Source organism: Bos grunniens, chromosome 9 (assembly GCF_055505025.1).
Source record: "Bos grunniens cultivar Pamir isolate PY7600 chromosome 9, Bosgru_T2T1.0, whole genome shotgun sequence".
In the NCBI taxonomy this organism is placed as follows: Eukaryota; Metazoa; Chordata; class Mammalia; order Artiodactyla; family Bovidae; genus Bos; species Bos grunniens.
In genome coordinates, this window is record NC_141173.1 from 94698523 (window position 1) to 94712265 (window position 13743).

Consider the following 13743-nt stretch of genomic DNA (forward strand, 5'->3'; position numbering starts at 1 on the left):
TGGGAAAGACTAGAGATCTCTTCAAGAAAGTTAGACATACCAAGGAAATATTTCATGCAAATACAGGCATAATAAAGGACAGAAATGGTATGAACCTAAGAGAAGCAGAAGATATTAAGAGGAGGTAGCAAGAATACACAGAAGAACTCTACAAAAAAGATCTTAATGACCCAGATAACCACTATCATGTGATCACTCACCTAGAACCAGACATCCTGGAATGTGAAGTCAAGTGGGCCTTAAGAAGCATCGCTATGAATGAGGTAGTAGGGGTGATAGAATTCTAGCTGAGCTATTTGAAACCCTAAAAGATGATGCTATTAAAGTGCTGCACTCAGTATGCCAGCAATTTTGGAAAACTCAGCAATGGCCACGGGACTAGAAGAGGTCAGTTTTCATTTCAGTCCCAAAGAAGGGCAATGCCAAAGAGTGTTCAAACTACCACACAATTGCACTCACTTCACGTGCTAGCAAGTAATGCTCAAAATCCTCCAGGCTAGTCAACAGTACGTGAACTGAGAACTTCCACATATTCAAGCTGGATTTAGAAAAGTCACCAGAGATCAAATTGCCAACATCCATTGGATCATAGAAAAAGCAAGAGAGTTCCAGAAAAGCATCTACTTCTGCTTGATTGACTACACTAAAGCCTTTGGATATGTGGATCACAACGAACTGTGGAAAATTCTGAGAGATGGGAATATCAGACCACCTTACCTGCCTCCTAAGAAACCTGTATACAGGTCAAGAAGCAACAATTAGAAATGGACATGGAACAACGGACTGGTTCCAGATTGTAAAAGGAGTACATCAAGGTTGTACATTGTCACCTTGCTTGCTTAGCTTGTGTGCAGAGTACATCATGCAAAATGCTGGGCTGGATAAAGCGCAAGCTGGAATCAAGATTGCTGGGAGAAATATCAATAACCTCAGATATGCATATGACACCACCCTTATAGTAGAAAGCAAAGAGGAACTAAAGAGCCTCTTGAAGGTGAGAAAGATGAATGAAAAAATCTGGCTTAAAACTCAACATTCAGGAATCCAAGATCATAGCATCTGGTCCTATCACTTCATGGCAAATAGATGGGGGAACAATGAAAATAGTGACAGACTTTATTTTCTTGGGCTCTAAAACCACTGTGGATAGTGACTGCTGCCATGAAATTAAAAGACCCTTGCTCCTTGGAAGAAAACCTATGACAAACCTAGATAGCATATTAAAAAGCAGAGACATTACTTTGCCAACAAAGGTCCATTTAGTCAAAGCTATGATTTTCTAGTAGTCATGTATGAATGTGAGAGTTGGACTTTAAAGAAGGCTGAGCACCAGTGAACTGATGCTCTTGAACTGTGGTATTGGAGAAGACTCTTGAGAGTCCCTTGGACTACAAGGAGATCAAACCAGTCAATCCTAAAGGAAATCAACCCTGAATATTCATTGGAAGGACTGATGATGAAGCTGAAGCGCCAGTGCTTTGGCCAGCTGATGTGAAGAGCTGACTCACTGGAAAAGACCCTGATGTTGGGAAAGATTGAAGTCAGAAGGAAAAGGGGATGACAGAGTATGAGATGGTTGGATGGCATCACTGACTTGATGGACATGAGTTTTGGCAACTCTGGGAAATGATGAAGGACAGGGAAGCCTGGCGTGCTGCAGTCCACGGGGTCACAAAGAGTTAGACACAACTGAGTGACTGAACAACAACAACAACAAGGACTTTGTGTTTTAGAAATGAACCCCACTCCAGTACTCTTGCCTGGAAAATCCTATGGATGGAGGAGCCTGGTGGGCTGCAGTCCATGAGGTCGCTAAGAGTCGGACACGACTAAGCGACTTCACTTTCAGTTTTCACTTTAAATGCATTGGAGAAGGACATGGCAACCCACTCCAGTGTTCTTGCCTGGAGAATCCCAGGGACGGGGGAGCCTGGTGGGCCGCCGTCTATGGGGTCGCACAGAGTCGGACGCGACTGAAGCAGCAGCAGCAGCTGCAAAATATAAGAAATTATATCCTCCAGAAAATCTATAAAGTCAGACTGTGGCAAAGGAGTCTCATGTTCTGCTTGAGAGAGCTGATTTCCATAACGTGAAGTATGAGGATGTATTAGAAAAATGCAACCCAATGTCTTAGTTTGGGATGGACAGAATTGAATAATGAATGACAGTGCAAAATGAAAATTGATCATGACTGTGATGTATTCGTAATTGATAGCAGTAATTTTTACAATGTAAACTTTAAAAAAAAAAAAAACAGCAACTCCTCACTAAAGTTAGTGACTACCAAGATTTCTTAAAAACTGGGAGAATAATTCAGTTGCTAATTGCTCAAAATTCTATATATAAAATATATATTGATTTTTGTAGCAGCATTCCAGGGAAAGAATGTGGTCATAGAATTATTCACAAAATGGAAATATTCCTCATTTCTTCTCAATATTCAACAACAGCCTCAGCTGACAATTTAAATCACATAATTTGCAGGTCGTGTGTTTTCTAACAAGCCTGTGTTACCCTTATTAATTTAAAAAACTAAATTTAGATCCAAGTTTTTGTCACTAAACACCTCATGATCCCCACATACCCTAACGATCTTTATTGAGCAAGATGGGCTAACAAAATCGTTAAGGTCTCTGTGAGTCAATGTGTCATTTCATGTTAATTTTAAGAAGCCAATCCTCTTGAAATACTAATGGTGAAATATCATTTAGTACAGTGCCTTGTATATAGTAAGTACGGAGTGGTTTTTCTTTTTTTTTTTAATTCCTTAATTTTTTATTCCTGGTACCACTACCACAATTTACAGGGCAATATACCTGGTGTAATGAAAAGAAAAAGAAAAAGACAAAGCTAAAACAGATAAAAGACCTCAGGAATGTACATCTAATTCACACTACATTGCATTAATCAATAGCTGCACTTTTTGCAAACTGTGGCTATGACAGTCCTGAACAAGAAGGGTTTCCTGTTTAAGCTGCAGTAACTTTTCTGACTATGGATCATCGTTCCTTCTGTGGCAGATTTTTACAGTTCCTCTAACGCATTTGGGACGACTGTCTCAAAGTAACCTGCAGCTTTCCTGACAACTCCTCGCTCTCCTGCTAAGAACTATAGCCCTTTTCTTCTGAGTTTTTAGAACCTTCTGCTACCATATCCACCACTTCCACCACCAGATCCATAACCACCACCATAGGGACTGCCTGAGCTTCTTCCACCAAAACTACCCCCTTTCATGGGTCCATAATTTGACTGCTGTTGTCCACTATAATTTCCAAAATCATTATAGTTTCCACCACCACCATAGTTACCTCCAAAATTTCCTCCTTCATTGTAACCATCATATCCTCCACCACCGCCACCATATCCACCACCTTGGTTTCCATATCCTCCTGGTCCACCACCACCGTAACCTCCTCTACTACTATAACCAGGACCACCACCATAGTTGCCACCATCCCCTCCAAATCCATTATATCCACCATCGCCTCCTCCATAGCTCCCTCTGCTGCCACCACCTCCACCACCATAGCCTCCTCTTCCACCAAAGTTTCCACCACGGCCAAAGTTTCCTCCACCACCTCCAAAGTTTCCTCCACGACCCATAAAGTTGCCAGATCCACCTCCACGACCTCTTTGTGATCCAGCAGATTGCATCTCTTGTTTAGAAAGGGCCTTTTTCACTTCACAATTATGCCCATTAATGGTGTGGTATTTCTGAACAACAATTTTATCAACTGTATCATGATCATCAAAAGTTACAAAAGCACATCCTCTCTTTTTCGCACTCTGCCTGTCTTCCATAACTTCTATGGTTTCAATCTTGCCATACTTTTCAAAGCAGTCTCTCAAATTATATTCTTCTGTATCTTCTTTAATACCACCAACAAAAATTCTCTTCACTGTTAGATGGGCACCAGGCTTTACAGAATCCTCTCTAGAAACAGCTCTCTTTGGTTCCACTACACGCTTGTGCGGTCGAGCATACATCGCTGCATCCACTTCTTCAACACAAGAATAAGTCACAAAACCAAAGCCCCTGGAACGTTTTGTTTTGGGGTCTCTCATCACGGAGTGGTTTTTCTTAATGTCATTTTTTACATTCAACTAAAACCATCTCCAATTTATGTAAGAAATTGTTAAGACAAATAAATATGCTTTCCAGATGTTGCTATGTCTTTATCCACTTTTTTCCAGTGTCAGTTAATGTAGTAAAATTGGAGAGGGAGAATGGATTCCAGGCAGGAAAGTTGAAATCAGGTAGTGTCTGTCATTAAAACTCCAGATTTACCCTGTTGATTAATTATATCATTATTCCATCTAGGTTGACTAAATCCATCTTGTGAAAGTGAATTCACTCAGTCGTGTCCAACTCTTTGTGACCCCATGGATTATACAATTCATGGAATTCTCTAGGCCAGAATACTGGAGTGGGTAGCCTTTCCCTTCTCCGGGGGATCTGCCCAACTCAGAGATCGAACCCAGATCTCCCACATTGCAGGTGGATTCTTTACCAGCTGAGCCACAAGGGAAGCCCAAATCCATCTTAGGTTGATTTTTTTTTTTTTTTAAGTGACAACAGCGTGAAGGGAAGCAATGCTTTTCTCCTGGCCACTACAACTTTTGAAAAATCAGATTTCTGGGTATTTCTTTGTCTATTAGTATTATTTAGAGATAGCATGGTATTACTTTTAAAAAGGTGAGTGATTTGCTTGCCAGAGGCTGTTGTAGTTCAGAGTTAGTGTGCTTGTTCTTACTGAGTTCCTGTTGTTGTATGCTACAGTAATTTAGAAAGGAATTAACCCAGGGAAATTTTGGCCTCAATAAATGATTAATGTAGAAATCCTATTTATCTCATGTTTATTCTCTGCTGCCCCAACACAACAGTGATAGAGTATAAGTTAAATATGATTGCATGTGATCAATAGTTCTGATTTATTTGTTTCAGTCTGGCCAAAGAAAGTTGGGAGCATAAAACTGCAAGGAATTGCTTCTCTAAAAATATATCTGCTAAATGCACTTGCCATTTAAATCTTACAATTGCACTCGAATTAAGTGCTGGGGAATCCAGGGCACCCTATACTAGATCTGATTTGGAAGAGGGCACAAACGAAATTCTTACTGGCATTTATTTATGTAGGCCTCTTTACTAAGTTTGGAGGGTGTGCTGGCTTTCTAAGTCATCACTGTTGTTAATAAATGCCATTTGATGTTTACTGACTTTCTGAGCAAGTGTTCCTGAATGTTTCTTTAATGATATTGTAGTTTAGTATAGGGATCAGCAACTACCACCTTTGGGACAAATCCAGCTTGCCACCTGTTTTTGTAAATAAAGTTTTATTTATGCTGCTCTGTTTACATGTTGTCTGTGGCTTCTTTTGCACGACAGCAGCTGAGGTGAATGGTTGAGACAGAGAACATATGGCCTGCAAAACCTGAAATGTATCCTGTCTGGCAGTTTATAGGGAAGAGTTTGCCTGTTCCTACTCTGGAATAGTAAGATAAAGCTACATGATCACTGATAACTTATAAAGATCTAACTAACTATTAGTCTGCACTTGGTTTCTGGAGTAATCAATCAGCCACACATTTATTTAATCAACAAATATTTACTGAATGCTTACTTATATGTCTGGTTCAAAGGATATAGTAGGGAAAGAAACAGAGTTCTTAGTACTCACATAATTTATGTTCAGGTGAGAATAGGACAAATGACACAGAGAAGTAAGATAAGAACTATGGGGAGTGTTAAGACTGTGTTGCCTATAAGAAACAGAACTTAAACTTGTGAGTCCTGACTGCCCCACCATCTTGGTCTATGAAGTATACCAGGCTGTAATATATTCATGTCTTGGGACGTCCACTGTAAGTTATACAATTACTAGATGTGTGCTAATTAACCAAAAGTATACTTATTAGCCTGTCTCTCTCAGTTTTGTTATAAACTAAAATCCTAATGTTTTGTTCTTTCAAATGTTTAATTGATGATTATTTTGATTTAGTTCTTAAAAGCTATTTTTAATTAGAAAAATTCCCTCAAAACCTCTTCTAGTGTTAAAATTCTAAGGAAAATACTAAGCTAACCAAATACAATAGTGTGTGTGTGTGCAGTTGCTCAGTCATGTCCAACTCTTTGCAACCCCCTGGACTACAGCCCACCAGCACTCCTCGGTCCATGGAATTTTCCAGGCAAGAACCCTGGATTGGGTTGCCATTTCCTTCTCCAGGGTATCTTCCCAACTCAGGGATTGAACCCAGGTCTCTTGGATCTCCTTCACTGGCAGGCGGTTTCTTTACCACTGAGCCACTAGGGAAGCCCCAAACTCACGATTTTATACACACACAAATACTGAGGTATAGAGTATATATGTACACATTGGTGTACATGATCTCTTCACTGAGAGAGGCTAGAAGCAGTAACTCCTCAGAAATAATGAGTAGGCCCAATGCCCAGATTTTAGTCTCTTAACACCATTCTCCACTAAAAAGAACCAGAGCTCTGAGGAGAGGTGACTGATTATAGAACTGGGGTGAGGAAAATAAAAGATGAGCCTGGAATTCCTTGTGACTTCTAAAAAATAAAGATTTGAAGGAGCTTCTAATGGTCAAAGCTGGAACAACTTGAGCAACAAAATAATGGCACAATTGGATTTTAATCCATGAGTGTGTGAGTTTTCTGTTCAGTATGACAAATCACAATTTAGCAGCATAAAGCAACACACATTTATTGATCTCGCATTTTCCCTGGTCATGAGTCCATTCACAGCCTCACTAGGTCCTCTTCTCAGGGTTGAAAGGCTCTAGTCCAAGCAAGTGTTGGGTTGTCTCATATTCATCTGGAGGCTCAACTCAGGGATACTTTGCTTCTAGTCTCATTCAGACTGTTTGGAAGAATTTGTTTCTAGTGTTTGTAGAAGTGAGGCCCTGAAGTTCCAGAGGCTGCCTTGTCCTTGCCGTGCAGCTCAGTTCCCATCATAGAAGCTTACTTCGTCAAGGCCATCGGGAGCATCCTTCAGCTCAAAGAAGGCCTAAGCCATTTCTTGGCATCATGCCTCACAGGGTTACTTCCCGTTTGATTATTTCAAAGTCAACCAATTATGGAGTTTAATTATGTCTATAAAATCCCTTTAATTTTGCCATATAAAATAATTTTAGAAATGATATCCCATCACTTCTGTTATATTCTTTGATTAGAAACCAAGTCACAGGTTTTGCCCTCAGTGAAAAAGTGGAGATTACATAGGAATTTGACTCATTGGAAGTCATTCTCTGATGTGTCTGCCACATTGAGTCCATATGGATAGAAGCAGTCTAATAAATATCTAAACAAGTGGAGAAGAAGAGATAATTCTTCCTCATAGTAGATTCCCATTCACAAACGTGGAAGGAAAGAGGGAAATAAAGAATTACCATTAGCAAGCACCATTGTAGTAAATGCTGCAGACAGGATTCTCTAATGGATGCTAAAATTAGTGGGTACAAGATTGAGGAGACAGAGAATTTGCAGAGTCTCAATATCTCCCCTAAGATACTCATCAACTACAAAGAGCAAAATGCAGTAACTTTTTATTGGCGCTTGGTAGACAACAGCTTTGCCAAGTAATCAAGGCAAAAGTCACCACAAGTGAAACGTCAATGTCATTAACCTCTTGGTAGAGTGAACTGAAAAGAGCACAACACTTTTGTCATACTCGTCCCAAAATGCATTACCTTGCTTCAATCCTGACACAGTAACAGACTAAGCCAAATTGAGGAACATTCTACGAAACGACTTATCTGAACTCTTCAAAAGCATCAAGGTCATAAATATAAGGAAAGACAGATTAGACTGAAGGAGACTGAGGAGAAATAACAACTAGATGCAATCTGAGACCCTAGAAGGGAAAATGAAGCACTGACTGGAAAAAATGGTAAAATTCAAATATCTTTAGTAATTTCTTACCATTTTAAGTTCCTCTTGATAATTATATAAAGGTTCTATAAGGTGTGATCACTAGGAGAGGTGGGCTAAGGGATATACGACAGCCCCTTATACAGGTGGTGCTAGTGGTAAAGAATCCACCTGCCAATGCAAAAAATGTAAAAGATGCAGGTTCTATCCCTAGGTTGCGAAGATCCCCTCAGGGAGGAACTGACAACCCACTCCAGTATTCTTGCCTGGAGAATCCCATGGACAGAGGAGTCTGACAAAGAGTTGAGCACAACTGAGCACAGCACTCTTATACTGGCTATATAGCTTTACTCTGAGTCTTAAATTAATTGCACATAAGAGCTCTTCTGTAAAAAATTTTAATATAAGCTTGTGCTTAGAATTTTAAGTTGGCAAAAGCAGACATTAAGGTCATTTACTGATGTTTCATTTTTTAGTTGCACCAGAAATTTTGGACAGTATTGTGTACATAGCCATTGAAGAGTGAATACCTCCATGTGAAGTGGTGAAATTTGTTCTACCTCACAGATAGTGCTTACGTCACCACGTTGTGCTTACGTCATCATAGACACAAACTAGGGGGAAAATGAGACTTTCTTTAAACACTTAGTTTTACTGTTAAAGCCTTCTCATGAATTTGGTTTATTTATTACATATGAAACATTCTCTTTTAAAATAGTTAACCACACTTTGTTTAAAAGGTTTTACTTAACATCATACATATGACATATAGAAATCTGTGGTTCGAGAGGTGTTTAGTCATTTCATTTGGTTCAAAAAGCTCTGAATTGTCTTCTTTATATGGACAGTGGACAGAAATGGATCATCTGTATTACATTTCTCAAACATGTTTTCTGATCATGTCACAGTCATCTGCTGTGACTATGCTTTATACCTATGCTAATGGGAGATGAAGTTATTTCTTAGTAACTATGAAACTACTGATGGAAAGACAGGGATTGAAACCAAATGGAGAATTTAAAACAGTTTGGGCAAGTCTATCGTTACCATGAAAAGACTCTTTGTTTCTTTAAAGGACAGATTTAATAAATGAGTAGGTAACTCATAGCTTTAAAGCGAGATCTCTTAGAAATGCACCAGACAACCACTAGTGCTGCTTGAATATGGCAGTATTTTATAAATTCATGAGCTTTCTTACAGCCTTTTTTATGTTTACTTGAAATATGGTATATAAGAGCAGTGCCTGGGGCATGTATAGTGTAAGCAGTGGTGTCCTTAGAATCACTGTGTTTTGTTTTGTTTTGTTTTTACTGTCATGAGTCTATGAATTCAGTCTGTCATGTAGAAACAATCATTAAAATGTAAGCACTTACTATCTTACTGCAATTGATTCCCCAGTGACATTTTAAAAAGTCAGTATTTGGCTGCAGAGTGCTTTAAATTTCTAAATGGACTGGAGCTTAGGGGCCGTAGGGTATTTCATAGGAAGCACATGACCCTGAGTGGACACACAGCAACTTTTGTGTATCTGTAGCCAAGTTGATGGCAGTGTTTACCCTAGAAGTTGTTTTTACCCAAATGTAAGTATTTTTGCTTTATTTATTTGGTACTAATACTAATTTACTGCAGATGTCTAAGAGTAAATAAATGAATGAATTCATTCAAACAAACAAATTCATTCAAACAAAACACAAATGAATCCCTTTGAGGATTATGCTAAATTCAACTGCCTTTGTTACTTTATAGTACTTTTACTCTCAGAAATGTATCTATACTTCTGAGGCAGAAAGTGAGCTGATTGTTCTTAAGCTAAAAAATCATGTCTCTAGACCTCATATAATTCACTGTCTGTCTTTAGTTAATAAAATAAAGTTTTTTGTTTTATTTTAATAAAGTTAATTAAAGTGTTTTGCTTTAATTCCTATTCTCAGATTAAGGACCATGAAATAACAAAGATTTATTAATTATTTGTTATGCTGATGGAGGGACTAAAGAATTAAACAACTTGATTCCTGTCTCATGGCGCTTACCTTATAGTTTGAAAAGACAAAAAGCAAAAATTAAATGGAAATCAAATAGGTGGTAAATAGACACTATTGCTCTGTTAGCAATAAAGATTAAAAGGTACAGAATAGTGTTTTTTCTTTAGTGATAATGTACACTATATTTTATAGTTGTGTGTCTTTTAATTGAGCTTTCCTTCTAAGTTTTTGTGGAATCTGTGATTGACTTAGAAGTTTTTAGAAGTCAGTTGTTATTGCTATATTAAGTAAATATTACTCATGAAAGATTGTTGGCCACTATGCTGCCTGCCCACTTGGGAGTCTGAGTTGACTTCATCAATCTGGGATTTTGTTAAACGTATTGTAGAAGTATGTCTCGAGATTTGAGCTTGTAGATTGATTTGTGAATTTGGGAACTCATACAGTAGAAAATTGAACTTTTCAGGAGGTGATTTGATAAATATGTTTATGCATGCTTCCTCTTTGTTTTACAAAAAAAAGTATAAAATATCACTCTCTTTGAGCTGTATGTTTTTCTTTGTGGAGCGATACCTTTTGTGATCATGAAGATTAAATACATTTAACTGTGTCTTGGGTTTTACACAATTGTGACATTAATGCAGAGGGTTCCCTATCCCCACTTCCTCTCCTGTGTTTTTACAGGAAGTCAGATGCCCCCTCAGCCACCTGGGAGCCAGTCAGAATCCAGTTCTCATCCTGCCTTGAGCCAGTCACCAATGCCACAGGAAAGAGGTTGGTCTTCAGTTCATATCTTACATACCTTCGTGTTTTGAGTGTGTAAGGTTTAAGTGAGTTTGCTACCTATGTACCTGCTTATACACATTTTTTTAAAGGCTATTACATTTTCTCATCAGATGAAAGAAATACCTAAGAACCTACATATAACAATAAATACTGAAAAGAAGGATGGTTTCTGGTAGATTGGGTGGTTTTACCAAATCCCAGTTCAAGGTCCAGAGAATCTGCATGTCCACATAGAACCAGGAAGTATAGTTTAAACATTACTGCAGTCTGATATTTGATCTAGCTGTGTAAAAATGACTATTAATGATTCAATTTTGATATTGGTCCTGATGAAGTAAAGTGCATCTGTTTAGCTGTTTTGATCAATTACTTATCCCATGATATTTAACAGTAAATTTTTAAATGCATAGTAAAACCTTATCTTGTAGAATTATAGGATCTCAGAAATGGAGCTGACCTGGAAGACTGTAGAGTCCATTCATCTCAATTTATGAATAAAGAAATTGAGGACTGTAGAGGTTCTATATGACCTTCTCATTCTCAGAGACTAGTTCGTGTCAGAGCCAGAAAAAGCAATGTGAGCTTTTCCTGAGCATTCAGGTTGTCCCGCATCTGCAGACTCTGACCTTTCACTCAGTTCTGCAAGTTGACCCCCATATATTATTGCCTTGACTGAGGCCTTAGTCCTTCATCAGTTTGCTTCTGTCTTGTTTCCCCCTTTTGGAGGGAAAGTTACTCTTATTGAAGGTGGAGATGGTGATTTTAGTCCAATAAGTGTAGACAGGATTGACAGGCGTGCTGCACCATCTAGTGCTGTGCCTGGTCACCGCCTCCTACTGCCCACGAGTCAGGCCTTGCCCACCTGCCCCGCCCCCCACAATGGAGATGCCACTTTCCTTCACTCTACTTCCTCTCTCACTTGCCAGGAAGACAAAAGTTGCTGGCTTGGTAGCTAGTATTTAAAGGCTCCTGACCCCTAATGTTTATAATTATTTCTGTATGAGTTGTAAAGATGATAATTTGTTTCTAATTAGATGAACTTTCAGTTATTTTACATACTAAAAACTCAGCAACATGTTATTTAGAAAGTAATACCAGTAAAAAGATGGATTACCCTTATCTCTACATCATTTGTGTTAAAATAAATGTTTAGTAGGAATAAAATGAAATTTTAATTTCTAATACCTTTACATATTTAACTTTTTATTATCATTTAATGTGCAGTTAATACTTTAATTCCCTTATCAAAATACTATGATATGTTTTAATAATGGAGTAGTAGTGGTTTTTAAGCTTTAGAGTGCATGAGAACCATCTGGAGAACTTGTTAAGCTGGATTACTAGGCCACACTGCAGGTTTCTGATTCTGCATCAGAAAATCCACATCTCTGACCAGTTCCCCAGTGCTGCTGATGCTGCTGGTCCAAGGACCATACTCAAGAACCACTGCTTTATAATGATGCTATAGTGTGTTTTAATCATTGTATGATGTGTGTATTTGTTTCTCTATCAACTTTCCACTGTGGCCTCCTGTAAATTGGTCTTGTATGTCACATCCTCTCTATAAATCGCTTGTTCTGTGTTAACTCCCCTATGGCTCTGTTGTCTGGGAAACATGACAGACGCTTCTGGAAGGAGCCCTGGAGCCAAGCCAGTGGGAGTTTCCCCAGACTCCCTTTTCGTGGCTATCGTTTGTACCTGCCTTGTGGTACTGGGTCAAGGAAGTGAAGTAAAAAAGAATAGAGAAAATTATCCTGTACTGAAAGCCCACTCAGGCCAGACCCAGAGCTAAAATGAAGATATTTGTTGTTTCATTTTCACCATAAACCTGTAACATCATTCCTACTGGGAGAATTCTGCTTATTTTGTAAGCATTGGAAGATAAGAGGTACTTTATTTGGAAATCCTACAATAAACCTTTATTGCTACAAACTGAAAAAGAACCCCTCTTCTACATTCTCCAGTGTCTTTTCAGCCCCTTCCACTTGATACACATTTAAGAAATTTTAAAGTGTAGAATGCTGAATGTGAAGGACAAGATGACAGGAAATGTAGTTAAATCAAACTTTTAACCTTGCAAGACAAAATCCAAGGTATTCCTCTGGTGTCACTGTATGGAAACCACTTGTTGATATGTTTGAGTTTTTTTCCCCCTCTTATGTATAGTGTGATTTTGGTAACTAGTAGTGGATACATAACTGACAACCAGGCTAGTTTTAATGACCATTTCCTTCAAATAGTAAAAGATGACTTTTATAATGTGCTAAATCTGAATTGATTTTTATGAACATGTTCTTCTACTTCCCTGAGACTGTGCTGGAGGCACCATGTGCATCCCTTGGATGGTGCTTTGCCGTGTATGAGTTAAATTTCCTCTAAAATTGGGTAGCAAGTACTTTTTTTTTAATGACTTTGTTTAAATCTAGGAAGATATGTTAGCTCCTGCCTGATAACATTTGATCATGTGTTTTAATGGCAGATGACATAATCATTTTAAGGATTTGATACAATAATGAAAAGCATTTTTTGTTTGTTTTACCATCATTTGGTATGTACCAACAATATATATAGTGCAAAGTAAATCTAAGAAAGCCTTTACTATAAAATTCCCCAGTATTGATTCCCATGTAATTTAACTTACTTTATACCTTTATCGGAGAAGGCAATGGCACCCCACTCCAGTATTCTTGCTTGGAAAATCCCATGGACGGAGGAGCCTGGTAGGCTGCAGTCCATGGGGTCGCTAAGAGTCGGACACGGCTGAAGTGACTTAGCATATACCTTCATAAGTTATATACCCTCTGCCCTTATTTAAGGAAGTAATGAAAGAAGAGGAAAAGAATACATTGAGTTAGCATCTTATTTTTAAAAATGTATTCTTTCTCAGAAACCATGGACCCTGATAAACAAGATAAGGCACAGCTTCTGTACTGCTGAGTGCTAAAATAACCAAGCTAAACACTTCCTTTTACACTTATTTGTTTTAACAAGATTATAAGAGAGTAAAATTCCACAATTATACACATTTTCTTTAATATACCCATAGGAGATAGATTTACTTTAATGGCGAACAATCCAGAAACACAC

General features: G+C 38.3%; 1 protein-coding gene and 1 pseudogene across 26 annotated transcripts in view; one reads left to right on the top strand and one right to left on the bottom strand.

The window, feature by feature from the left end:
• The window catches only part of ARID1B (AT-rich interaction domain 1B), a 435290-nt gene that overhangs the window by 326341 nt on the left and 95206 nt on the right, over window positions 1–13743 (top strand). For 21 of the 25 annotated variants that reach the window (XM_086318501.1, XM_086318510.1, XM_086318502.1 and 18 more), the window contains one exon: window positions 10555–10644. The exons of the other annotated variants lie outside the window; for them this stretch is intronic. In XM_086318501.1, coding sequence (XP_086174627.1) covers window positions 10555–10644 — 90 coding nt within the window. The remainder of the gene's footprint in view (window positions 1–10554; window positions 10645–13743) is intronic. 25 annotated transcript variants of the gene reach the window in all.
• Window positions 2745–4065, bottom strand: LOC147366390 (heterogeneous nuclear ribonucleoprotein A3 pseudogene; annotated as a pseudogene). Its single transcript, XR_015133360.1, has one exon. The product of XR_015133360.1 is annotated as a heterogeneous nuclear ribonucleoprotein A3 pseudogene (transcript).